The sequence below is a fragment of the Peromyscus eremicus genome, chromosome 8b, assembly GCF_949786415.1.
Source record: "Peromyscus eremicus chromosome 8b, PerEre_H2_v1, whole genome shotgun sequence".
In the NCBI taxonomy this organism is placed as follows: Eukaryota; Metazoa; Chordata; class Mammalia; order Rodentia; family Cricetidae; genus Peromyscus; species Peromyscus eremicus.
In genome coordinates, this window is record NC_081424.1 from 12,424,392 (window position 1) to 12,451,369 (window position 26,978).

The 26,978-nt window shown below is 43.6% G+C and overlaps 1 protein-coding gene across 1 annotated transcript; it reads left to right on the forward strand.

Moving 5' to 3' along the window:
• The first annotated feature begins 529 nt into the window (after nt 1-529).
• Rpf2 (ribosome production factor 2 homolog) lies at nt 530-26,067 on the forward strand. The gene is made up of 10 exons (XM_059272521.1): nt 530-723; nt 2,503-2,635; nt 6,123-6,160; nt 9,308-9,347; nt 14,082-14,163; nt 15,332-15,408; nt 17,207-17,306; nt 19,905-20,007; nt 24,437-24,581; nt 25,628-26,067. The coding sequence occupies exons 1-10, from the start codon at nt 701-703 to the stop codon at nt 25,805-25,807; spliced, it is 921 nt and encodes a 306-aa protein (XP_059128504.1). The 5' UTR covers nt 530-700; the 3' UTR covers nt 25,808-26,067.
• Nucleotides 26,068-26,978: the final 911 nt, after the last annotated feature.

Genomic DNA, 26,978 nt, shown 5'->3' on the forward strand with positions numbered 1-26,978 from the left:
ACATAGCCTGATCCTCTCGCCTTCATTTCCAAAGTACTGAAATGCCAGGCCTACACCCCAGCGTTGAGCTCTTTGGTGTGTGTGTGTTTGAGACATCTCACTGTGGAGCCTAGGCTGGACTTCAACTTTCAGTCCTGCCCTACATTCCACCAATGCTGAATTACTGGTTTACAAGGCTGTGCTGGGGTTCACCTGCTTTGTGGATGCACCCAAAACCACCGAATTGTACACATTGAAAGGTGCATTTTATATAACTATATGCAAATTATATGACTAAAACTTGAGGGCTAATCACAATCAGCAGTATTCTCTGTATATCTTTTATGTAGAAAGCAACTGGGTAATCAACCGGCCTCAACTGATCTCGAAGTTAAGCCAATGATGTCCTTTTCATGCCACTATTTTTTGTAAGAGTACCGTGCCTCCAACCTTTCTAGCATTCTGGTTACTTCCCTGAAGAGGAACAATTGGTTCCCCAAAAAAATCGACTCCAAAGTGTTTACTTTCCAGAAAACAGCCAAAGCAACGTTCCGTTACCAAGGGAACAGAACGCTATGCCCTCCCAAGATGGCCGCCAGCGAGGACCGCGGGGCTGTCTCGGGAAGTCCTGTTTCGCACTTCCGGTCCGGCATCTTCCGGCGCTGGCGGCGGCTTTGCGGAAGTGCGCGGCGCACGTGTGTTGGCTAGGGGTCTGGTAGAGATGGACGCCTTGGATAAAGTCATGTAAGTGTGTGTGGGACGCGATGGCGTGGGAGGGAGTCTCCCGCGACTGGGACGTTGCCTCTGCCGCCGTCTCGTCCCGGAATTGCGCCCTCCGGACGGACGCGCTTTGGGAAGGAGCTGGCGGACTCTGCAGCCCGAGTCCCTGCCGCAGAAGCCTTCAGGCTGGCGGCGAGCTGTGGGGTGGGTGGAGCGAGGGCCAGAGCCGTGGTCGGCTTAGGGCCCCGCCGCTGATGGGCTCTGAGTGCGAGAGTGGCGGTGGACGGAACAGACCGGGCTCAGAGTTTAGTGAATGTGACCCTTTAACCCGCCCTCCATCAGTTTATCCTGTAACATAGCTGTCATGATACTCTGGCGTCATAGAACTGTAGGGAGCAGTGTTGTCATAACAGGTACAAAGTTTTCGTTTTTCTTTTCCGCCCAAATCTGTACACTTCGGCCTATCGCTGAGTGATGGTTACGTTTGTTCAAAAATATTTTGAGTTCCCAAATGTTGCTGCATTGGTTGTTACAGTTTCCTGCCGCTCCCCGCCCCGCTTTTCGAGACAGGGTTTCTCTGTGTAGCCCTGGCTGTCCTGGAACTCGCTCTGTAGATAGACTGGCCTCGAACTCACAGAGATCCACCTGCCTCTACCTCCTGAGTGCTGAGATTAAAGGTGTGTGCCACCACCGCCCGGCTCAGTTTTCTGCTTTTTAAGTAAAGGTGCAATGTAAACGAAAGTTTCTTTTTAGTCAATAGATTTTGTGCACCCACTGTGCCTCACTGATAAAGCAAGTAAGCTGAAGTTTGCATTGATTACTGTTTAGTGAGATTGAAAAAAGACGTGGACTATAGAGTGTCTAGCAGTTATTACTGTATAAACACAGTGCGTGCCTTGATTTGATTCAATGAAAAATGCAACTTGAGCGACCAGTAAATGCCAACTACGTGGTTTTACACGTGGCATTTCATTGGAGAAGAATTTTTTAAATTCTGTGTGGGAAACTAAAGTGTATGTATGTGGTTTTTCTCTTCCCTCCCTACCTGTCCCAAGACTGGAAGATGGAGGGTTATAGTTAATTAGGAGAGGAGGCATTTTGTTAATAGATGCCAGAAAAGTACCATGTTTACCATAGAGGAGGCAAAGTTGAATTCTTTCTTCTAAACAGAAATGTATAACAACATCCGATTAGTGCCCCACCATAAAAACAGAATAATAAATTAGGTGTGGTTTTGTGGGTTTTTTTTTGTTTTTTGTTTTGTTTTTTTGTAATGGGAGTTGTAGATGGGTTCTTACATTTAGTTCATTTTGTAGCATTGGTCTGCACACCAGACCTTGGCCATATTGCTTCTCTAGTCTGAGTTGCCTGATTTTTAAAGAGCTATAATTACAAGCATAAGTCACCATGAAGAAATGTAGTAAGTTAAAAATAACTGTTTACTTGGATCATTTCATTTTTTAAATTTAGTTTATATGTGTGTGTTGCATGCAGTGCCCACAGAGGCCAGAAGAGAACATCAGATCCTTTAGAACAGGAGTTACAGTCAGTTGTGATCTTCCACGTGGGTGCTAAGAACCAAACCTAATCCTCAACAAGAGTAGCAGGTGCTCTTAGTTTAATCCATCAGCTCCAGTAATGATAAAATACCTTTGCTAATGTCTCCCTGAAAAGGTGAGGGTTTTTATGTTGTTGTTATTTCATGATGGAATCCTACTTGATAGATGTGAGTGTTGATTTTTGTGTAGTTGTGTCATATGAGGAAAATGTGTAAATTGTTATGAATTGTGCTTTTTTGAACAGAAAGCCAAAAACAAAAAGGGCTAAGCGATTCCTTGAGAAGAGAGAACCCAAACTCAGTGAAAACATTAAGAATGCCATGCTGATTAAAGGGGGGAATGCAAATGCAACCGTGACTCAAGTACTCCGAGATGTGGTAGGTATCGTGACTTACTATATTCAATGCTATATTTTTAAACTAAGTGCATCTGTGGGTGTCCATGGAGGCCAAAGGCCTTGCATCACCTGTAGCAGGAGTTACCGATGACTGTGAGCCTCCTGATATGGTGGGAACTCTGCAAGAGAAATGCCTTGTCATCTTTCTAGCCCTGTTAACTTACTTAAAAAAAAAAAAAAAGCCATGCATGGTGGCACATGCCTTTAATCCCAGCAGGCAGATCTTCGAGTTCAAGGCCAGCCTGGTCTACAGAGTGAGTCCAGGGACAGCCAGGGCTACACAGAGAAACCCTATCTTAAGAAACCAAAATCTAAAACAACAACAACAACAACAACAACAACAACAACAACAAAAAAAAAACCAGCAAAACACGGGTTCTCACTATGTAGTCCAGGCTGGCTTTGAATATTCTTTTAAAGTAAGGTTGAACTATTTAGGAACTTTTGAGCATACTGGGTTGAGCCAGGTCAGGATTATGATGTCTTAAGATCCAGCCTTGAAGAGTTGGAGTTGGGAGGGGCAGGGGTAAATAGAAAGGACAATGAAATTGGAAGCTATTTATCTTATAATGTACTTGTAAGGGTACTTAAAGAATAGTCATCTGAGTGAATTTTTATTTATTCGGGTCCTGCCTCCCCTTGGGACAGGGTCTCACATTGTAGCCCTGGCTGGCCTGGAACTTGCTATGTGGACTGGGCTGACTTCTGCCTCCTGGATGCTGGGATTATAAGCATGTGCCATCCTGCCTTACTCTTTGACAAATCTTTTAAAGTTTGGTTTATGGACATTTGTTTTTAATTGTGTATGGGTATTGTGCCTGTGTGTATGGTTGTGCACCACTGATGTGCCTGGTGCCCTTAGGGTCTAGAAGATGGCTTCAGATCCCCTGGAACTGGAATCACAGACAGTTGTGAGTTACCTTGTGGGTATGGCTTCAGATCCCCTGGAACTGGAATTACAGAGTTGTGAGTTACCTTGTGGGTATGGCTTCAGATCCCCTGGAACTGGAATTACAGAGTTGTGAGTTACATGTGGATGTTAGGGCTTGAACCTGGATCCTCTAGAGTAATCACTGAACCATCTCACCTGCCCCTTGTTTATACCCAGTTTAGTAACTAATTTGTAAGCTGAAATAACTGCTTATTACTATGTTCTTTCAACAGTACTAGTTATTCTAGGTTCTGAGAATTAATAAACAGTACAGTCTTATTCTTTAGTGAGATCAGAGAAGACATACATTGTAAGTGTTGTGCAGTTGTGCTGTGCTGGAAGTATGCTCAGCATAGGATGGGAAATAGTTAAAAATCACATGCGGAGAGGTAGAGGATCAGAAATCCAGTCTACACAGAGTCAAGTCCAGTATGGCCTAACGAGACTAACAAAAACCAAAAAAAATCACAGAGGAGGGGACCTACACACAAGGTGGGCTTCCCAGAAATAATATGTAGCAAAAAAAAAAAAAAAATCACATAGGGGGGATCTGATCACAGGTGGGCTTTCCGGAAATGATACATAGCCTTCATTTTGAAGGAGGAAATGAAACAGGAAAAGTAGTTTGGGGCTTCCAAGACTGAGGAGAAGAAACAGGACCCACTTGGTGAGCCACAAGTAACTGGATGGCCAAAGGAAAGTGGACTCCATGAACCTAGAAAAGGAGGCAGGGGTGTACAGTAACATGGATTTGGAGTTATTCTGAAGCCTGTGGAGTCATTGAAGTCTTTTTTTTTTTTTTAATGCTGAGTTTTTTGTTTGTTTGTTTTTTAAGTGAGAGATATGATAAGCCTTGTGATGCATGTGGTGCTAGAAATGGAATCCAGGGTTTTGTGCAAGTTAGGCAAGTGCTACCACCGAGTTATACCTGTCACTACAATTTATTGCTTCTATTAAAGAGGGTATTAAAGAGCAAATGCTGGAAAAGGTTATCTAGCGTCTGATGGTAGAAATGAAATTAACAGCTGGGCATGGTGGCACATGGCTTTAATCCCAGCACTCTGGAGGCAGGGGCAGGCAGAACTTTGAGTTCAAGGGCAGCCTGGTCTACAGAGCAAGTTCCAGGACATCCAGGGCTCCACAGAGAAATGAACACATCAATTAATAATAAATGAATGAAATTGAGAGCTAGTTAGAATAGATATGGAGGTACAAGTGTTGGCATCGGTGGGAACTGTCTTCCTAGGTTTCTGTCTTGGTTGCCCAGTGAGCAGTAATACCAATTTAGAGGGCCGGGAAGATGGCTCAACTGTTAAGAGCACTGGCTGCTCTTCCAGAGTTCATAGGTTCAAGTCCTAGCACCCACATGGCAGCTCACAACCATCTGTAACTCCCGTTTCCAGGTGACCCAACACCCTCTTCTGGTCTCCCTGGGCACCAGGCAAGCATGAGGTGCACATACATAGATACAGGCAAGCACACATACATATAAGATAATATAATTTAAAAATCAAATATCAATTTAGAGAATGTGTCCGGTAGGGCAGGTTTGGAGGGAAAGGTGATAATGTTCAGGGGACATTTAATTTAAGTAGTTAAGATAAAAATTAATTTGTTGGGCTGGCAAGATGGCTCATTGGGTAAAGATACTTGCCACAAAGCCTGACAGTGTTTGAACCTGGTAGGTACACAATAAATTGATGAATGACAGTCACTGTATGTGGTAATATCTAATAGATACATGGGTATTTAGACTTGTGTGTAGTTGATAGAGTCTTTGAATGAAATCAGCTAAATAACTGAATTTTTTCCCCCTTTGAGATAGTGTTTCCTGTGTAGCCCAGGCTGGCCTCCAGCTAGCCATCCCCTGCTTCAGCATTCCAAGTGCTAGAATTGCAAGCATGTGCCACTTTGCCGAGCTTGAATATATGGAGGGTTTTGACTTTATCATTTTTTCCTCCTTTCCTTTAACCACATAGGCTACAGTAGTTGAACTCAGGTCATCAGGCTTATTGACAACATCATACCCCCTGAGCCACATCATTTGCCTTTGAACTCTCAATCCTGTGTCTTCACCTGCTGAGCCCTGGGATTACAGATGTGAGCTACCGTGTGTCGGCCTGGCTTGCTCATCTATTTCTGAAATGTTTATCTGCATGGTGTGGTATTGGGAGGAAACAGCCTCTTTCCTTCTAAGTGACACTACACATTTAAGTTCTAGGAGAAGTACAGTATTACAGATATTACATGATGGTCATTCTTGTCAGAAAAAGGTGACGGTATTCATTACACTAAGACACTTGGCTGAGAATCCTCAAATGTTTTACTAAACATGGTGCCACATGCCTGTAAGCCCAGAACTCAGTCAAGGCAACCAGGGCTGTATAGTGAGATCCTGTATCACCACTCAGTTGAAAACTACTGATGTGATGGCCCATGAACATAATTCCAGCATTTGAATGACGGAAGCAGGAAGATTGCCACGACTCTGCTTTTTGAATGTTTGGTTGAGAAAGTTTAAAATTATGTTTTACAGTATGCACTGAAGAAACCATATGGAGTTCTATATAAAAAGTAAGTTGGTTTATTATTATTATTATTACTACTTACTTTGTTTAGTTGTAAAAGTAACAATTGCTTTATGGAAGATTTGGAAGGAAAAAGTGTTAGTATTTGCACTGAATGGTTTTTCTTTTTTTTTTTTTTTTTTTTTTAAGTTTTTCAAGACAGGATTTCTCTGTGTAACAGCCTTGGCTGTCCTGGAACTTGACTATGTTGCCCTCAAACTCACAGAGATCTCCTGCATTGGCCGCCTAAGTGCTTGAATTAAAGGCGTGTGCCACTATGCCTGGCTCAGAATATTCTTGCATAACTAATATGTAGATACCTTATTTTGAAATAATTACATATGCACAGGAAAGTTGTAAGAATTTTTAGAATTCCTGTATGTCCTTCACCCAGCTACTCCAGTGTTACATCTTGAATTTTGTTTTGTTTTGTTTTGTTTTGTTTTTGTTTTTTTGAGACAAGATTTCTCTGTGTAACAGCCCTGACTATCCTAGAACTCACTTTGTAGAACAGGCTGGCATCGAACTCACAGAGATCCACCTGCCTCTGCCTCCCGAGGGCTGGGATTAAAGGCGTGTGCTACCACTGCCCGATACATCTTGAATTATTATAGTGCAATTATTCTAAGTGGGGAATTGACATTGCTTTGGTAATATGAAATAATTATTGATTGATTTTACTTGGCTCTTTTCTCTTCAGTTTCCACATTGCTTTTAGTTGTATTTCCCTAGTCTTGATTTTTTTTTTCCCTCCTTGGGAATATTGGAGTTTGAACCTAGGGCCTTGTGCATGCTGGGCAAGTAAGTGCTCTGCCACTCAGGGATGTCTATCCTCAGCCCCCAGTCATCATCTTCTGTCATTGTGTGTATGATGCGCATGTGTAGGTCTCATGTCCCAGGGTGCAGATGTAGAGGTCAGAGGACCGTCTTGTGGGGTCGATCTCCTTCCACCTTTCTGTAGGCTCTGGAGATTGAACTCAGGCTGTTAGGCCTTCGAGGCAAGTGCTTGTACATTGAGCCATCTTGCTGGCCCCACCCTTTGTCTTCTTTAATTTGTGAAAGTCTTTGGTGGCTTTGTTCCTGGTTTCTCTATAAAGTTATTATTTTTCCCTTTGTAGTTAGTAAATACTTAGGAGAGATACTTTGAAACTGGGTAAATACAGTCAGTCCAGTCATCCCTCGTTGTTTCTTGGGAAGCCGATCTATGACTTCCCTGGAATATACAGTCTGTCATGGTAGTCTCATAACCTGTGCACAGCTTCTGTATACCTTGAGTCATCTCTACATACTGTGTAAATACTGGGTACACAGTTGGGCTGTATTGTCTAGGGAATAATGCTAAGAAACAAAAGTCTTCCCATGTCCAGTGCAGTGCAGCTACCCACCCATCCAAATACTTCCTACGTATACTTGCATGAATATGTGGATGTTAAACTCACAAATTCTGAGGACTCTGTCTCTTTTCTTTCTCGAAACTTAGCTGTTACCCATCCTGTCCATAGTGTCTGTGTGTGCACCAGGATGATTGTGATGCTCTAGTGTCGTGTGTGTGTGTGTGTGTGTGTGTACTGTGATGTCCTAGTGTTCTGTCTGTAGTGTGTGTCTGTGTGCAGTCGGGATGATTGTGATGCTCTAGTGGTCTCTTTCTGATTGGAATTGTGAAGAAAAAGTTCTCTAGCCCTTTATTTTTAAGTTGCTTAAGTCAATGTGGGTCTCAGTATACTCTTGAGGGTTATAATACAGTGCTGTTGTTATTGGATGCCAGTAAAGTCAAGTCTCAGAGCACACAATGACGTTTTAATGAGAAAATTTAAAAAGAAAAGTTAAGAAACAGGAGAGATGGCTCAGCAGCTAACACTCTTTTTCCATTATTCTTTCTGTGTATGGTCTATATTCTTTGACTGATAACATATTTGTTCGGTTTTGGTTTTTAGACAAGGTTGCATGTAGCCTAGACTGGCCTCTAATTTCTGTTCCTTCTGATTTACTTCCCAGGTGCTAAGGCATGCCTAGCTTTAGTCTTACAGATTTCACACCATTGTTCACTTTGCTCACTCATTTCAGTCAGTTCTTACCTGCTTTTTTTGCTTGAATAAGCTTCTGTGTGTTTCAAGATCTTTGCTTTTGTGTGAGAGAGTGCTTGAAATGAGATCCAAGGCCCTACTCATGCTAGACAGGCCCTCTACTGAGCTAGTCCCTTCGTACATTCTTCTCCTTTTTTTCCATACTTTTTGTGTAATTTATTTAACTTTATTTTATGTGCATTGGTGTGAAGGTGTCAGAATCCCGGAACTGAAGTTATAGTCATGAGCTGCCATGTGGGTGCTGGGAATTGAACCTGGGTCCTCTGCTCCCCCTTAGAATCGTGTGTGTGTGTGTGTGTGTGTGTGTGTGTGTGTGTGTGTGTGTGTGTGTGTGTGTAGCTGTCTGCCCATGTGCATATGAAGATCTGCCCAGGCTAGAAAGCAGCAGATCCCACAGAGCTGCCTGATGTGGATTCTAGGACTGAACTTGGATCCTCTGTCAGAACAATAAGCCCTTAACCTCTGAGCCATTGTTCCAGCCCAACACTTAGAATAATCTTTTTGTTTTATTTTGTTTTTGAGACAGGATTTTTCTATGTAGCTCTGGCTGTCTTGGAACTTGCTTTGTAGACCAGGCTGGCCTCTAACTCAGAGATCTGCCTACTTCTGCCTCCCGAGTGCTGGGATTAGATGTGGTGGGTTGAGTTTTGTTGCTGATTTGATGTTTTGGGGTGTTCTGTCTGCACGCATCCTGTACCATGTGTATGCCTGTTACCCTTGGCGGCCCTGGGAATGGAGTCACAGATGGTTGTGAGCTATTAGGTACGTGCTGAGAATTGAACCCAGCTGGTTCTCTGAAGGAGTAGCCAGTGTTCTTAACCACTGAGCCATCTCTCTAGGCCTCCCCACCCTCATTTTGGGTGGCGTGTTTTAGGACAAGGTCTGCTTGTCTGGAACTCAGTGATATCTACCTACTTCTGCTTCTCAAATGGTGAGATTAAAGGTGTGTCCCTCTGTGTCCCATTCTTTTAATCATTTGAATATATAATTACCTTTATTCACTATATCATTTAACTGAATGTACTTGTTAACATTATTAAAACTGGAGTCACTCTTTTTCATATTCTTAGGAAAAATATTACAAGACCATTTGAGGATCAGACATCACTGGTAAGTACAAGCATCTTCCTCCTTGAAGAGAGCTCTTATGGGCAGGACTGGGCGTGTGGCTGAGGGAGTGAGCGGTAATGGTGCTGCCTCACGCTGGCCTAGCATGCCCGAGGCCCTGGGTTCTACCCACAGCACTCAGATGACAGAACAGAGCTGTGCAGAAATGACTCCATACTAGTTCACGCTGCACTCCTAATGCGTTATCTTTTCCTTCTTGAATTAGAAATTCTATGTATGACAGTTTGGATATTCAGACTGAGAAATAAGACTATTCTTTTTTTAAAAAAGTGTAATGAGCTGGGAGGTGGTGGCGCATGCCTTTAATCCCAGCACTCGGGAGGCAGAGGCAGGTGGATCTCTGTGAGTTGGGAGCCAGCCTGGGCTACAGAGCAAGATTCAGGACATCACCAAAACTACACTCAAAAAACTACTGCCCCCCCCCAAAAAAAAGTGTAATGAATAGAGTGTGTGTGTGTGTGTGTGTGTGTGTGTGTGTGTGTTTCTAGCCTTTCACCCTGTGGGTTCTGGGAATTACACTCAGGTTACCAAGCTTCATACCAAAGCACCTCTACCCACTAAGCAGTTTCTCCCACCCGAGAATTTAAAAGATGCAACTATTCCCCCCCCCCCCCCCCCCCGCGGAGCTGAGGACCGAACCCAGGGCCTTGGAAGCGCTCTACCACTGAGCTAAACTCCCAACCCCAGATACAGCTATTTTTAAAAGATAGAGCTGCTGTTGTTATTACTGTCATAAGATACTCTTGTTTTTGAGACAGTCTCTCTATTATATAGCTCTCTCTGACTGTCCTGGAACTATGTAGAATAAGCTGGCTTCAAACTCCACCTGCCTTTGTCTCGAGTGCTGATATTAAAGGGGCAGTCCCACCCCGCCCAGCCTGGGTTTTGGTTTTTGAGTCAGGATCCTATGTATTTCAGGGTGGTTTGAACTCTGTGTAGCCAAGGATAACTTTGAACTTCTGACCCTCGTGTCTCCACCCCAGTCCCGGGATTACAGGCATGGACCACCACTGTCTGTGCAGTGCTGGGGATAGAGCCAAGGGCTTTGTCCATGCCAGGCAAGGAGTGCTAACTCTGCTACATCTCCAACCCTCTTGGTAGTTTTAATGAAAAAAAAAAAAAAAAATTAGTATCTAGCCGGGCGGTGGTGGCGCACGCCTTTAATCTCAGCACTTGGGAGGCAGAGCCAGGTGGATCTCTGTGAGTTCGAGGCCAGCCTGGTCTACAGAGTAAGAGCCAGGACAGGCACCAAAACTACACAGAGAAACCCTGACTTGAAAAACCAAAAAAAAAAAAAAAAAAAAAAAAAAAAAAAAAAAATTAGTATCTATAAACAGAAGCGTAGTTGGACTTTTTGGACCGTTAACTCTCAAATAATGACGTAGAGACTTTTTATTAAGTATGAAAACTTGGCCTTAGCTTAGGCTTGTTCCCAACTAGCTCTTAAAACTTAAATTAACCCGTTTATATTAATTACATTCTCCCCTTCCTCCAGATTCTTCCCAGAGTTCCTGTCTCTACCCAAAAGTCCTGTCTGTCCTCTCCTGTCTAGCTATTGGCCATTCAGCTCTTTATTAAACCAATCAGAAGATGCTTTGGCAGAGACCCATCTTCACAGTGTACAAAAAGATTATCCCACAACAGAGAAGAATTTGATGGAAACTATGATGATTTTGGATGTAAAAAGAAAAAAAAATGACAGAGGGAAGGCAATTGGTCTTTCCTCTATATTAGGGAAATTGAAAACAATAACAAAAAAAACAGAGGAAGATAAGGAGAAAGGGCTTTCCTCAATATAAATTGGATGAAGATGGCAATGACGTTGGTCTCTTAAAACATAATGTTTTTATTTTTGTCTGTTGTTTTGAAATAGTGCCTTGTGTTTCTTAGCTGGTTTAGTAGCCAAAGGCTGGCCTTGAAGTCCTGTCTCCCATCTTCCAAGTGCTAGAATGACAGGGTGTGCCACCATGCTTGGCTTGAATACATTTTTAAATTTTACTAAACTTCATATTCTTATTAAACAACATAGTCAGTTCAGATGTTTGAATACCTAATATGCACTCATTTTATTTGTTTGTTTATTTATTTATTTATTTATTTATTTATTTATTTATTTATTTATTTATTTATTTATTTTTGGGACAGTGGTTCATGAAACCCAAACTGTCCTCAAACTTAATCTGCAGAGGATGCCCTCCTTCCTCTGCTTCACAAGTACTGGTATTAAAGACATGCCACACCACACCTGTCAGGAGACTTTACAGAACGCATCTTAAGAATGCATATTTTAAAGTGTTATTATTTTTAATTATATGTATATATGTGTGTGGGTCTGTGCACATGAGAGCTAGTGTGTGCAGAGGCCAGAGCATTGGATCCCCTGGAGATGAAGTTATAGGTAGTTGTAAACCGTCCGATGAGAGTGCTGGGAATTGAATTCAGGTCTTCTAGAATCCATCAGGACTGATGATGAGCCAAATCTGTAGCCTGACCATAAATATTTTTGAGCACTTCAGTGTAGAATGCCATCAGATGACATCTCATGACCTTGGTAGGGCTTTGCAAGACTTACTATCTCTGATAAATTAATTCTCAGAAAAGTTAATTTCTAGGACAGGAAAAGGTTCACAGCCTGAATTCATTCATTCATTCATTCATTCATTCATTCATTCATTCACTATATCTATCTGTCTGTCTGTCTGTCTGTCTGTCTCTCTATCTATCTATCTATCTATCTATCTATCTATCTATCTATCTATCTATCTATCTACCTATGAGGTAAGGGTCTCCATGTATCCCTGGCTGTTCTAGAACTTACTCTGTAGACCAGGCTGGTCTCGAACTCACAGAGATTTACCTGCCTCTGCCTCCTGAGTGTGCACCCTGACACCTGTCCAGCCTGAGTTCTTGACTTTCCTAACTCCTTTCTTCACACTGGAAGTGGATGGGCAGCTGTGGCTCTTTGCCCCACTTGCTTCTGCATAGAAACTTACTGAATGATATCCAGATTGGGAGCTCGCTCCTCAAGGAGTGATAACCAGTGTGTGTGGTATGGGATGGGTGGTGGGGTGGGGAATGACACGGGGAACTTAAGGATTGTCCTTGTCCTTTGATCTTTTTCATTAATTTTGAAGGTTTTCTAGCTGATTTTGGACTAGGACATGTTAAATCTAATTTGTGCATATGCGGTGCTGTAAGCCAGAGGTTGTGGGGTCTTTTGCTCTCCGCCTTATGTCTGAGATGGGTCTGTCACTGAACCTGACGCTCGCCATTTGGGCCTCAAGGACTAGCCAGCGAACTCTAGAGTTGCATGTCTCTACCATACCAGTGCTGGGGTTCCAACGTGTGCCGCACACTTGGCTTCGAATCTAGTTTTTATGTTAGAATAGTGACCTCAATAAGTTGAGCCAAGTGTGCGGGATGTAGAGTGTCGGCATTGGATTGTCTAGGATTGAAACTTCACGTTTCTACTCCTTTCAAATCTGTAATGGAAGCCAAGGAAAACTTTTATTTCATATTTATTTATTTATTTATTATTTATTTATTATTGATTGATTGATTGATTGATTGATTGAGACAGGGTTTTTCTGTGTAGCCCTGGCTGTCCTGGAACTTGCTCTGTTGACCAGGCTAGCCTTGAACTCAGAGGTCTACCTGCCTCTGCCTCCTGAGTGCTGGGACTAAAGTCGTGTGCAACCACGTCCAGCCCAAACAGTTCTTATACTGGACTGTCATAGCTTTGTCAGCCCCTCCCCGACGAGACACGGCTCTAATCAAACTGTGGCATGGAGATCCTAGAGCCCCTTCCTTATCTTGTTGCAGTTTGCTGGGAGAAGTAGCAGAGGGCATGAAAACTCCTGACCAGTTACGAACATCCAGAGTCAGTGTGTTGATATGATAAACCTGTGTGGCTCCTGTGCGTGCTGAGATGTGCGGTAAAGTGAGTTCAGGGACAGTCAGTAAATGAAACACCCGGTGTGCTACTCAGAGTGACTGCATAAACCTCTGTGGCTCCTGTGCGTGCTGAGATGTGCGGTAAAGTGAGTTCAGGGACATTCAGTAAAGGAAACACCCGGTGTGCTACTCAGAGTGACTGCATAATTGAGACGAGTGGCCTTGCCTGTATTAACTCCCTAGCTTCCGCGTAGTTTCAGTCTTGAAATGTGAGCCTTTTAACTAAGTACTCCAAATCAGAAAAGTTTGGATTTAAAAGCTAAAATAAGGTAAGATTCCATCTATCTATCTATATATTTATATTGGCATATAAGTATGTATTAAGATTAGTTTGTTTTTTTTTAATGTATGAGTGTTTTGCCTGCCTGCATGTATGTGCATCACATGTGTGTCTAGTGCCCTTGGAGGTCAGAAGAAGGTGAAGGATAGTTGTGAGCTGCCATGTGGGTTCTGGGAACTGAATCCTGGCCCTCTACAAGAACAATAAGTGCTCTTAACCTGAGCCTACTTCTCCAGCCCCTTCTGTATATACTTATCTAATTCATTACATCTTCATTAGCTTCTGGTGGGAGAGGGGTGGATGGGGAAACCCCTGGTGTCCTTTACAAGCTTAAAGGTAAGACTGGTTTGTTTGTTTGAAGACAGGCTCTTGTGTGTAGCTTTGGCTGGCTGGAACTTAGAGCAGTGTTTCTGCCTCAGCCTGCTGAGTGCATAAGCAGGGCAGGCTGAGAGTCTTCAAGAGTTTTCCTTCTTCCTTTATAGGAGTTCTTTTCAAAGAAGTCAGACTGTTCTTTATTCATGTTTGGCTCCCATAATAAGAAGAGGCCGAATAATCTAGTTATAGGTGAGTATCATATTCTTTGTTGTTGTTGTTGTTGTTGTTTGAGACAAGGTCTCATTGTGTAGCTCTGACTGGCCTAGAACTCACAGAGATTCCCTGCCTCCGTGTGCTGGAATTAATGGCATGTGCCACAACTCTTTAATGGTTTTACCCATAGAGTCAGCTCCGTAACTTGGTTAGCTGATGTTTTCAGGGTTTACAGTCAACCAGTGAGCTCAAAGTAGTTTCTGTTGCTGCATTAACTTCGTGACACTGGATAAAATTTTTTGGACTGGAGTCTACCTCTGGTAGAGCCCTTGTCCAGCTTTTTGAAGGCTAGGTTTGGGATCCCAGCATCACCACAGAAACTTCCTATCCACCAGTGACATCAGTATTGTCCTCCAGCCCAGGGAAGTGAGAAAGAATGTGAACTAGTTCTTGCTTAGTAATCTTAGAACACTATTGCTAACATCTTTGGAGAGCAGTTCTGGCTTTTAAACAGGAGGTGTGGGTTCCTGGTGCTCTGTTTATTTATTTACATATTTTATGTGTATGTTTGTAAACCACATGGAGTTATGGACAGTCATGACATGGGTGCTAGGAACCAAAGTCAGGTCCTCTGGAAGAGCAGGAAGTGCTGTTACTTACTGAGCCATCTCTCCAGCCCTGATATGTAGAGTTTCTATCTAACATGCTCAGTCATAGGCAACCCCTTTACCATCTGTGGTCTTCGTATAGCTTGTTTTTTGAGGGTGGATGTTATTGTTAAGGTTTCATCCCAAGCCTGATGTATGCTGAATATTTCTGGTATTGCTGAGCTGCACCTCTTTTTAATTTATTTATTACTTTTTAGTAGTCTTTCTATTTATCTCTAGGCTGGCCTGGGTCTTGCTGTATAGCCCAGGTTGGTCTTGAGCTCCGTCCTCTTGTCTCCCCAGTGCTGGAATTGTAGGTGCTCACTGCCACACCCAGCTCCCCATTCATTCCATAAAGTAAAGGAGCTGGGCTCAGCGTGAGAGTGTAGAGTTTTTCCATGACTAATAGCCTAACTACGCAACTAAGTAGATGTCCGAGTTTAAGAAGGGAGCGTGAGTTTGGAGAGACAGAGAAGACACAGATCATTTGGAGCATATAGGTAACATAAGGTGGCTATTTGGGAAATCTACGTGCTTAAAAATGCATTTCCTTTTAGGTCGTATGTATGACTACCATGTGCTGGATATGATTGAACTAGGTATTGAGAAATTTGTGTCTCTAAAAGATATTAAGGTAAGTTATTGATCATAAAACTAAATAGCATTTTAATAATGTTCTTGGCCAATACTGGCGTCTTGTGGTAAAGAAGTACTGATAGAATTTTATAGAAAAAGAACCTCATGCAGAAAAAGTTTTACCTTTATTTTATAAAGAGGAATGTAGGCCAGGAGGTGGTGGCATACGCCTTTAGTCCTGGAAATCAGATGGATCTCTGTTAATTCCAGGGAGAAACCCTGTCTCAAAAAAACAAAAACAAACAAACAAACAAACCCCAAAAAACCAACAACAAAGGAGGAATGCATTTATAACATATAGTGCATGTGGATCTTACAGAAGCTAAACTTCAGAGAGCGATGCCCAGTTCTGGTTAGGGCTGTGGAGTAAATGCTCTCTGTCCTAGGTGATAACAACGTTTACAGACACTCCGAAGTTTTCCAGTTGAGTGCTGTTCTACAGCCAGAAAGCTCTGGCTGCCGCTGTATTGTTTCGTCTCTTAGCTATTAGAATTACTTAGAAATACTAGCACAACCCCTCCTCAGGAACCTGCAGTGTACCTGCTTTGTTTGAATGGGATTATGAAACAAGAAGTCGTAAGGTTTGGCCCAAAGAGCCTGAGAAGGGCAGGGAGTGTCTCACTTCAGATTGTCCCATCAATACATGATTTCACTTGGATCTTAGAGGTGTGAGATTAAGGCCGTGTCCCCTGGCTGGTGGTGTCTTTGTCTGTTTTTTAGACAGAGCTCACTATGGGCTTTGGCTGTCTGGAACTTTCTATGTAGACCAGGTTGGTCTTGAACTCAGAGATTGGCCTGGGATTCAAGGCATTCATCACCACACCAAACCCAGTTTTCCGTTTAGATTTAGTGATTGAAACCCAAATTTATTATTTTATTTATTCATTCATTCATTTATTATGTATACAATTTCCTGTCTGCATGTATTCCTGCAGGCCAGGAGAGGGTGCCAGATCTCATTACAGATGGTTGTGAGCCAGCATGTGGTTGCTGGGAATTGAACTCAGGACCTCTGTCAGAGCAGCCAGTGCTCTTAACCGCTGAGCCATCTCTCCAGTTCGAAACCCAAATTTAATTGTTTAACCTTAGTGTCATGTATATATGGTAGATAAAAACCAAGGTTGGAGTTTAAGAGTTTAGAGAGAAAGAATATTGTTTGTAATGAAGGTTTTACACCTTAGTGGGGTTTGTGTGTTGCTTTGATGTAGGGTTTTAAATTACCCTGGCTGGCCACAGACTTGCTGTGTCACCAAGGCTGAGCTTGAGCTTCTGATCTGCCTGCTTCCACGTTCCACAAGTGCTGGGACTGCAGGCGTGCTCCCCTGGGTCCAGCTGAGCTAGTGGAGCTTAGACTCGTGTGTGGTTAAATTGTGGTAAATGGACACATTGCTCATTTCTTTAGCTCTCCTCTAAAAAAGGGACAGACCTTGAAGGTTTGATAGAATAATTAACCTAAATATCCTTCTCCTTGGCTTTGAAAAAAAGGCTTTTGACAGTCAGTTCCCTGTGTAGTCGGTAACTCCAGCTTCCTTAAGTTCAGAGTCAAAGAGTGACCTCATAATTGGACCTGTGGGTTCAAGACATGTCTTGCCATTTATGTGATGTTTGTGATTTATCAAATCAGTTTTTCTTGATCCTCACTTGTGGATGTAACAATAATAAGTGAGGTAGTATGTGTAAAAATGTTGATTATTTTAACACATATTGACTATCTTAAAAATTGTCATATAAATTCTTTAGATTTTGGAAATTATATAATTATGGTGCTTTTTTTTTTTTTTTCTTTAATCTCATAGACTAGTAAGTGCCCTGAGGGAACAAAACCCATGTTGATTTTTGCTGGTGATGATTTTGATGTAACAGAAGACTATAGAAGATTAAAAAATCTTCTTATTGGTAAGTATTATTGGAATTCATCTCATTAACAATTACAGCTGCTTTTGAGACCTACCTTTTCGGTAAGATTAAACTTGTTCACATTCTTTCCTTCACCAAACTGTACAGTTCTCATATCTTTTCTCATATCTATTCTTTTTGTCCCACTGAGCTTAATAAGGGTTTCATTCATAAGCTTAGGTAGTGGTGGTGGGAGGTTTACTGAGACACAGGCAAGTTACCAGTGGCTATAGCTACATCCCAGCAGCAGTTCACTGCCTATAGTTCTGTAAGGATTTGAACCCTGGTCCTCTGGAAGAACAGCCAGTGCTCTTATCCACCGAGCTATCTCTCCAGCCCTTTTTCTTTCCATGCGTGCATGCGTCTGTGTCTCTTTTGAAATGGGCTTTGTAGCCCAGCTGGTACCAGTATGCAGCATTCCTTTTACTGTGCCTTCTTTTCTGGGGGCAGGGGGTTGAGATGGGGTTTCACTGTTTAGCTCTGGCTGTCCTGGAACTTGCTTTGTAGACCAGACTGGCCTTGAATGTGAGAGATCCACCTGGCTTTGCCTCCTGAGTGCTGGGATTAAAGGCGTGCATCACCACCACCCAGCTTACTGTGCCTTCTAAGTACTGGGATTACACAGAATTATAAATGTGTGCCCCACACCAAGGCTGACTAGATTTCATAAACCCTAATTTCTCATTATCTTTTACTTCCACTAGATGGCATGAAAGACTCCATAATGTAGTGATAAGGAAGGGCATGGAATGGAAAAGAAATCCGGGACAGAAGCAGAGAGGTGGGATTTGAATGCAGAGAAAGTGTTGTTGCTCTTGGGGGAGTTAGGTTTTCAGTATAAATACGTCAGCCCACTGCTCTGTTTATGTTCTGTGTTCAAATGAAGTACAGTGACAGCAGCCTGTGCTTTGGAGAGTGTCATCACACGATCTCACAGTGTGTGAACTCCACACCTACAGAAATGGCTGTGACACCACTAGGTCAGTAGGGACAGGCTAATAGAGGACTGTTTCCTTCTGCAGAGCCCTTTTCTGGTCTCTTAAACGGCGCAGTGAATCTACTGGGGGTAAGCCCAGGACCTTATATATGCTAGGCAAGCCTTCTGTTACTGGATTATATCCCAACCTATACAGTTCCTTTTTTGGAAAAGCAACATTTATTATTGTGTTGTATGATGTGTATGTGGGTGTGCATGTGTATGGAGGTCAAAGGATAACTTTGTGGCATTGACTCTCTCCTTCCACATTTACGTGGGTGCTGGGGATTGAACGTGGATCTCCAGGCTTACATAACAAGCACACCTACTCACTGAGCCATCTTACCTACTGAGGACTGCATTTCTTCACGGGAAACCCAGTAAACAATAGCAATGTTTAGATTCTGTCTGTCCTGATTTTTATGGCTGTTTTTTATGTTACTGTTCCTACTATATGAAGATGATATAACAAAGAGGAGATGTATTTTGGTACATGCATTCGGCACTCAGGAGGTGGAGTCAGGTTCAGAGAGTTCAGTCATCCTCCTAGTGAGAAGTTTGAGGCCAGACTAACATTACTGTTAACACGGCTCAAAACAAACTGAAGTAGGGCTGGGGAACAGTGCAGGGGCCAGTTACGTGCTTGAGTTTGGGTATAGTCACAGTGCTGCAGAGGGAGAGCAGGCACACTCTGGGGCTCGCTGTTGGCCAGCCTAGTTCCCAAGGTCTACTTCCTGGGAAACAACACTGGAGATTGACCTCTGGCCTCAGTGATCATCTGCTCATGTCCCCACACATCCCTGCTCATGCACAGGTGCGGATACACACACACACACACACACACACACACACACACACACACGTTAACACTTTGTAACTGAAATTCTTTTTTAATGGTTTATTTGTTTGTTTGGTTGGTTTTTTGAGACAGGGTTTCTCTGTGTAGTTTGGGTGCCTGTCTTGGATCTCACTCTGTAGACCAGGCTGGCCTCGAACTCAAGAGATCCACCTGGCTCTGCTTCCCACGTGCTGGGATTAAAGGTGTGTGCGACCGCTGCCTGGCTTATTTTTATTTTATGTGTGTTGGCATTTTGCCTGCATGTATGTTTGTGTGAGAGTATCAGATCCCCTGAAACAGACAGTTGTGAACTGCCATGTGGTTGCTGGGAACTGAACCTGGGTCCTCTGGAAGAACAGCCAATGCTGAGCCATCTCTCCAGCCCCTGTAACTGAATTTTTGCTTGCTTGCTTGCTTCCTTCCTTCCTTCCTTCCTAAGACAGGGTTTTGTAGTGGGTAGCTGTTCTAGCTATGACCTTGAAGCACTGCCCCTAGTTAGGTGGCAGGTAACTGTTACACCTGCCTATGACCTTGAACTACATGCCCGTTCTCTAATAAATTTCTTTGCCCTTTAAGCAGACTCCCTGGATTACAAGCAATATCAGGACCCAATAGGGTTTTTCTGTATATCCCTGGCTGGTCTGGAACTTGCTCTGTAGACCAGGCTGGCCTTGAACTCACAGAGATCCACCTGTCTTTACTTCTCAAGTGCTGGGATTAAAGGCATGCGCCACCACTGCCCAGCTATAGTTTTCTTTCTTAACAACTGAATATGTGCTTTCAGATTTCTTCAGAGGTCCCACAGTATCAAATGTCCGACTGGCTGGGTTAGAATATGTTCTGCACTTCACTGCACTGAACGGGAAGGTTTACTTTCGAAGCTATAAGTAAGTACATTTCCAGGTGTTTTTCAGAATCCTCAGGGGTAACGTTTTATTCTAACTCAAAGTTAGTTCCTGCCTAGTGGGCCTGGAGAATTTGCAGATAGTAGTGCCAGGAGCTGTGCCCTGACCCTATCTGAGAAACACACTTCTCCAGGGTCCCTGATCATCTATCACGAGCCTGGTGTATGTAGTAAACCCCCTTCCTAGATTTCTGTGCTGTCTTATTATTGTTCTTGACTAGATTTAGAACAAGCCACAGTCAAGCCAGACAAAGCAGTTTTCAAAATTCTAGATTTAAAAGCTGCAGCATAAAGCAGGGAAAGGACCAGTGACTGACCACTGATTCCCCTCTAGCCTAGGTTTCCACCATAACCCCAGCACCATATAATATGAGTGTAGATCCCAGCAACAGGTTGTTTTGTTGTTTGGTTTGAGTTTTCCAAACAATATCTGTTGATGTAGCTCCAGGCTAGCCTTGAACTCATTGTGCAGCCTCGACTTCTTAAGTGCCGGCATTACAGGCCAGAACCACCACTCACAGCCAGATTCCTTTTTCACTGATGAAATACCAACATGCTACAATTACTCAGGGTTAGGTTAGCATCCTTTTACTCCTTTAAAAAAACAGAACGTCCAGATGAACCTAAAGTGTTCACCTCTTGTTGTCAATCAGTCCTTCTGTGCCCCAGCGGTGTGAAGGTTTCTTGAGGGACATGCTGGGTGGGAGCCTTCCTCCTTAGCATCTGCTTTCCTCATGGCCTGGGACTCTGTTCTTCTCACTTCCACTGTGATGACAGAAGAGGGCTGGTTGACCTCTGGCCGCCTCCATGTGCACACGCATGTGCTCTTGCACACATGTACATGCATCGGACTTAAGAGCAAGGGCACACCATACGTCATGGCAGCACACTTTTAATCCAGCATTTGGAAGGCAGAGGCAGGTCAGTCTACCAGATTGCTGAAGCCACTTTTAGATTCAGCCTGGCAGTCATTCATAGTACAAAGTTTTAATTTTAAAATCAGAACCCCTAGTATAAACTTCATTTTTCATTTTGGGAACAAAGTTTCTTGTAGCCCAGGCTAGCTTTGAACTTTCTGCATAGCCCATCTAGCTTTAAATTTCCGACCTCTGGCTTCCATCTCAAGTCCTGAAGTTAGAGGATGTCTTGTGGCTGTGCTGCTGGGTCCCTGCTGCCTCAGTGCCAAGTGTCGTAGCTGTTAGTGTTCGCACTGTGCTTCTTAATGAATGAAGGCAGTTCTGCCCATGAGTTAGCAGATGTTTGGGTTGTTTCTGACACAGGCTCTCAGTGTGGTTTGCCAGTGTACTCTAGTACTCAGTAGGTAGCCCAGGCTGCCCTCAAATTGTGATCTTCCTTGCCTCTGCCTCCTGACTGTTGTAATGACAGCTGGAATGTGAAATTATATTACTACGACCTGTGTGATGCCTTTCTGGTTACGGTCAGTCCTCGTGTTACTGGCTTCTTCCTGTACATCTGTAGTAATTTATTGCTGTGTGATCCCTTTCTGGTTACGGTCAGTCCTAGTGTTACTGACTTCCTCTGTACATCTGTAGTCATTTATTGCTGTGTGATCCCTTTCTGGTTACGGTCAGTCCTAGTGTTACTGACTTCCTCTGTACATCTGTAGTCATTTATTGCTGTGTGATCCCTTTCTGGTCATGGTCAGTCCTAGTGTTACTGACTTCCTCTGTACATCTGTAGTCATTTATTGCTGTGTGATCCCTTTCTGGTTACGGTCAGTCCTAGTGTTACTGACTTCTTCTGTACATCTGTAGTCATTTATTGCTGTGTGATCCCTTTCTGGTTACGGTCAGGCCTAGTGTTACTGACTTCTTCTGTACATCTGTAGTCATTTATTGCCGCAGGTGAGCATCGTTTGCTTTCCTTTACCAATTTTGTTCAGCTTATGGGCAGAACCACTAAAGCATGCAGTTTTGTTTTGTTTTTTAAGATACAGTGTCCTTCTGACTATGCTGTACTTGAACTTGTAGTGATCCTCCTGCTTCATTCAGTTTCCCAAGTACCGAGAATTACAGAGACAGGCTCCCAGGACCAGCCTGATAAAGAGTCTCAAATGCCACATATACCTGTGCTGGAGTATCAGTTAGGCTGTGTGCGGAGAAATATGCCAAACAGGAAGTGTTAAGTTTACCTTAAAAAGCAAACACAGCCTTCCAGTAAGAGAGATTACACAATGAAAACAGCATAGTGTCAGCTAGTATGAGGGAGAGAGATCGTTTGCACGGAGGGGCACTGTAGCTTAATTCATACTTCATTTGTTTTGACACACCCTTGCTTTGTAGCCCAGGCTGGCCTCAAGCTTCAGCCTTATCTTACCTTCCTAGGGAGGGGATGGCAGGCGCATGTCACTATGCCTAGCATCCATTTGCTCTTTCTTTCCGGGGAGGGGTGAGACAGGGTCTCTCTGTGTAGCCCTGGTTGTCTTGGAACTCTGTTGGCCAGGCTGGCCTTGAACCCAGATCTACCTGCCTGTGCTTCCTGAGTGCTGGATTAAAGGTGTGTGCTACCGTACCTGGCTCATTTTATCTTTCTATGTTTCTATAGCGCTGTGTTGTTGAACCCTCTGCTCTTTATGTGTCTCATTGAATTGAGTGCAGGGGGTTGCTTGATACATGTCTGCTCCTGTGAGTCTTGCTGTGACCAGCACCTGCTCCCGAGAGTGCACTGCCTTGGTTGGCTATCTGCAAGTGTACCCAGGGCTAAGAGCTCCTGAAGTAGGCACTGGCACACACACACCAGCTGCCTGCTGTCGCTCTCTGGAGCCTTCCTTAATTGTTCTGTTCCTTCTCATTCCCGTGTTGTCTCTTGCCTCTGTGACAGCTTTTTGTGCAATGCTAGTCAGTTAATACCTCCCTGCTGCCCCTTCCCCCGCATATTTTTACCTGTGGGAACATAACTGCTCTATCAAATGTGATTGGCAAATATACTGTTCAGATTTGGGGTTGGTGGTATTTTGTTTTTAATTGTTGTTTTATTGAGACAGTTTCACATAGCCCAGAGTGAAGTCACTGTGTAGCAGAGAACGGCCTTTAACTGGTCCTCAGGCCTCCATTTCCCAAGGGCTAGGATGACGACACTTGACTACTCTCCGGGTCTTTCAGCTCTTCTTAGGATAGGACTCATAACACAACTGGAGGTGAGGCCGGGTGGGGACTTGAGAGTGAAAGAGAGATTAGTAATGACTGGGAAGTGGGTGCCCATCAGGAATGCACAAGACAGTGAATCCCATTACTTTGTGTTACTAATAATAGAATAATTTAAGGCTCCTCTTGTCTGTTCACCAGCTCCTCACTCTTCCTTTCTCTCCTGTTGCCCAGATATTTCTAGTTCTGGAGTTATTTGGACATAGAATGATGAAGAAGTTGTAATTTTGTTTTATTAGGATTTTTAGATTTACTACATGCTATAGAAGTCATTAATGTGCTGTAGGGAAAAGTTGATTTTGAATGGGTTGACTTAACTCATATAATGTTGGAGATAAGAATTTGTTAATCCTTTCAACATACCGTTTCTTTTTCTTCCCTCCTTCCTTCCTTCCTTTCCTTCCTTTCCTCCTTTCCTCCTTCCTTCCTTCCTTCCCTTCCTCCCTCCCTCCCTCCCTCCTTCCTTCCTTCCTTCCTTCCTTCCTTCCCTTCCTCCCTCCCTCCCTCCCTCCCTCCTTCCTTCCTTCCTTCCTTTCCTTCCTTTCCTTCTTTCCTCCCTCCCTCCTTCCTTCCTTCTTTCCTTCCTTCCTTCCTTCCTTCCTTCCTTCCTTCCTTCCTTTCCTTCTTTCCTCCCTCCTTCCTTCCTTTCCTTTCTCCCTCCTTCCTTTCCTTCCTCCCTCCTTCCTTTCCTTCTTTCTTCCTTCCTTCCTTTCTTTCCTCCTTTCCTCCTTTCTTCCATCCTTTCCTTCTTTCCTCCTTCCTTCCTTTCTTTTTTTCTTTTTTTTTTTTCCTGAGACAGGATCTCACTATATAGCCCTAGCTATGCTAGAACTCACTCTGTAGACCAGGCTGGCCTCGAACTCAGAGACCCACCCACTTCTGCCTCCCAAGGGCTGGGATTAAAGGTGTGCACCACTAAGCCCCATGAAACATACTGTTTCTAAAGTCCGGTTGGAATTGCTATTTTGGTGCTAAGTGTCAAACCTAGGGCCTTGTGCAAACGTTCATGTGCTCTACCACTGAATTATCTGAAAATAATTTTTATACTTGTCATTTCCCAGCATTACTGTGCCACTGCATTTCTGATTTTTAAAAACTAACCAAAGGATGCACTTGGTATGAATGCCTAAAGTGTCTAAGAAGAGGCTTGGCCTTTGCAATTATAACTGTCGCTATTTGAAACTACAAAACCCTTTTAAAAAAGGACTTTAAAAAATAAACTGAGCAGCATTTCCCCTTTTCCTAAAGGCTGCTGTTGAAGAAGTCTGGTTGCAGAACCCCACGGATTGAACTGGAAGAGATGGGACCGTCGATGGACCTGGTTCTCAGGAGGACACACTTAGCATCAGATGACCTCTATAAATTGTCCATGAAAGTGCCCAAAGCTCTCAAGGTACATACCCTGTGATGTGGTACTGTGTTGATTTCTGTATTCCACTTTTGCCAGGAAGGATTTGTGGTCATAAAAAGATGTATGAAAAAATGAATGAAATAGGTTAGTTAGGCTCAGAGTCAGAAGAAGGAGAAAAGAACCTCTCCAGACGTAAAAGTAGTAAAGAGCTGCAGAAGCCAGGAGTCCGGTTTGGCTGTCTGCCATTTTCAGCAAAACCAGAATAGTGTGGGCATCATGAAGACTGTGTTACAGCTGTGTTTCTAGAACGATATATATGTTAAATGTGTATTGACTTGTAGCCTAGTGTGCCCTTGAACTCAGGGTTCTTCTGTCTCAGACCCTCAGGTGCTGGATTACAAGCGTGCAGTACAGGCCCAGCTTTGTTTTGACTTTTAGATTGTTTCACAAACAACTAGACGTGCTAGAAAGATGGCTCAGTGGTTTAAGAGTACTTGTTCCCATTGCAGAGGACCAGGCTTTGAGTCCCAGCATCCATCATATTAGTGCTCACACCACCTGTAACTTCCTCTGTGGCCTCCATGGGCTCCTGCTGCGCGCACACGCGTGCGCGCGCGGACACACACACACACACACACACACACACACACACACACACACACACACACACACACGCATACACACAGATAATAATAAAAGAAATGTAAGCACCTCTGGAATGCTATCGGAGATTGAACTGAGAACTCAGTCTTCTGAGGCTAAGTCCGAAAAAACCGTCTTGATACATGATAGTGGTCAGTGTATCTTGATTCTTGCCAGATGACCTGACATTTTACCCAGCATGGCAGCATTGTAGGACAAGGGGGAGGGGCTAGTGGTTGGTTCTGAATGAGAATGTGCATTTTAAACAAGTCCTATGATTCCTCGAGAAGAAAGGTGTGTAAAGCTATGTCATTGAGAATCTTCACAGTGGGAAGTGTTAGATTTGTGTGGTGTGCTAGATTTCTACCAGTTATATATATATATAGTAAAAGACCACTAAAAAGTTACATATGTATATACCCACATACTTTTCTCTTATTTTATAGCCAAAGAAGAGAAAGAATGTTTCTCAGGATACTTTTGGTACAACTTTTGGAAGGATTCATATGCAGAAGCAAGACCTAAGCAAACTGCAGACCAGGAAAATGAAGGGGTTGAAAAAGCGACCCGCAGAGACGGACACAGAAGACCAGAGGAAGAAATCAAAGAGAATGAAGAGAAACTAGTGCACCTAACTGGCAGGGACCGCTTCTGTGGTCGTTTACTAAAGAGAATCGTTCAGTTTGAGTCTCTCCAGTTTTCTCGTAGGAATTTGTTGGTTTTTTGGAGGTTTTTGAAGGGGTGAGGGTGTGACAGGATCTCACACTGTAGCCCAGGCTAGCCTCAGCCTCCCAAGTGCTGCAGTTACAGGCTTATGCCACCATACCCGGCGTATTGTATATTTCTGTAACATAACTTATTACTTAAATTTTTAAAGAATTTGAAATTTGTATGTGTTTGGATCATATTCACCCCAACTTTTCCATTTTAATTGGTGTGTGTGTGTCCTCAAATGTGTGTCACAGTGTGGGTGTGGTCAGAAGACAACCGTGGAGTCCCCTGTGGGGCTTGAACTTATCACCTGTGGGGCTTGAACTCAGTCACTACATAGTAGGTAAGTGCCTTTATCCACTGAGCCATCCCGCTGGCCCAGATTATTACTTATGAACAGTAACACACCACAAGTTTAAAACAGGCTTTTTGACCTGTGCCATTGGGTCCTAGTGTAGCTTTGCCTTGTGTGATAGCCCTCTCCCTGAATTCTTCTCTTTGATTTTGCGTGAATGTGAGGGGCCACCACACCTGTGGACCAGGTGGTACTGGATCCAGTAACTTGGGTGATAGGAGAAGTGAGGTGGAGTCGGAGTGTGAGTGCATGGGCACTTAAGAGAGAGCTTAAGTGGGGGAGGGATTTTCCCAAGAGAGGGCTTACCACATTGATGAGTGATCAGGCTGCCCCCGAACAAAGAAGGAGACCGGTGTGTTAGGGACTGGAAATTCTGCTGGTCGTAGTATGGTGTATTCTTAGGAAGTGACTGCCTTGTAGAAGATGCCAATCAGTGACCACTTTGTCCTCAGAGACAACATGGTGCTACTGGGGCCCACTCTTCGTGGTTGACCTGGTCCTTATTAGAGTAGGGGTTGAGCAAAGCCATACGTTGCCAAAGTAGGGAAAGGCACCATGTATTGTTGAGAGAGTGGAGGGTAGGGAAGTCAGGTTAGTAACTAACAGGTTGTGGATTGAGACCCAAGAGCTTACCAGCTCTGGCAGGTGGCCCCTGTCTCTCCCATGATACTGGGCAAAAGCCCTGGAAAGCGGAAGTGACGAGCTGTATGCACACTACTTCAGTGTGAATC

Bases quoted from the DNA above. Each gene is read 5' to 3' on its own strand.
- Rpf2 (XM_059272521.1), top strand. From the start codon at position 701: ATGGACGCCTTGGATAAAGTCAT. The intron at 9,348-14,081 runs GTAAGTACAAGC...CTTCCTTTATAG, and splicing joins TTGAGGATCAGACATCACTG to GAGTTCTTTTCAAAGAAGTC. The intron at 14,164-15,331 runs GTGAGTATCATA...ATTTCCTTTTAG, and splicing joins GCCGAATAATCTAGTTATAG to GTCGTATGTATGACTACCAT.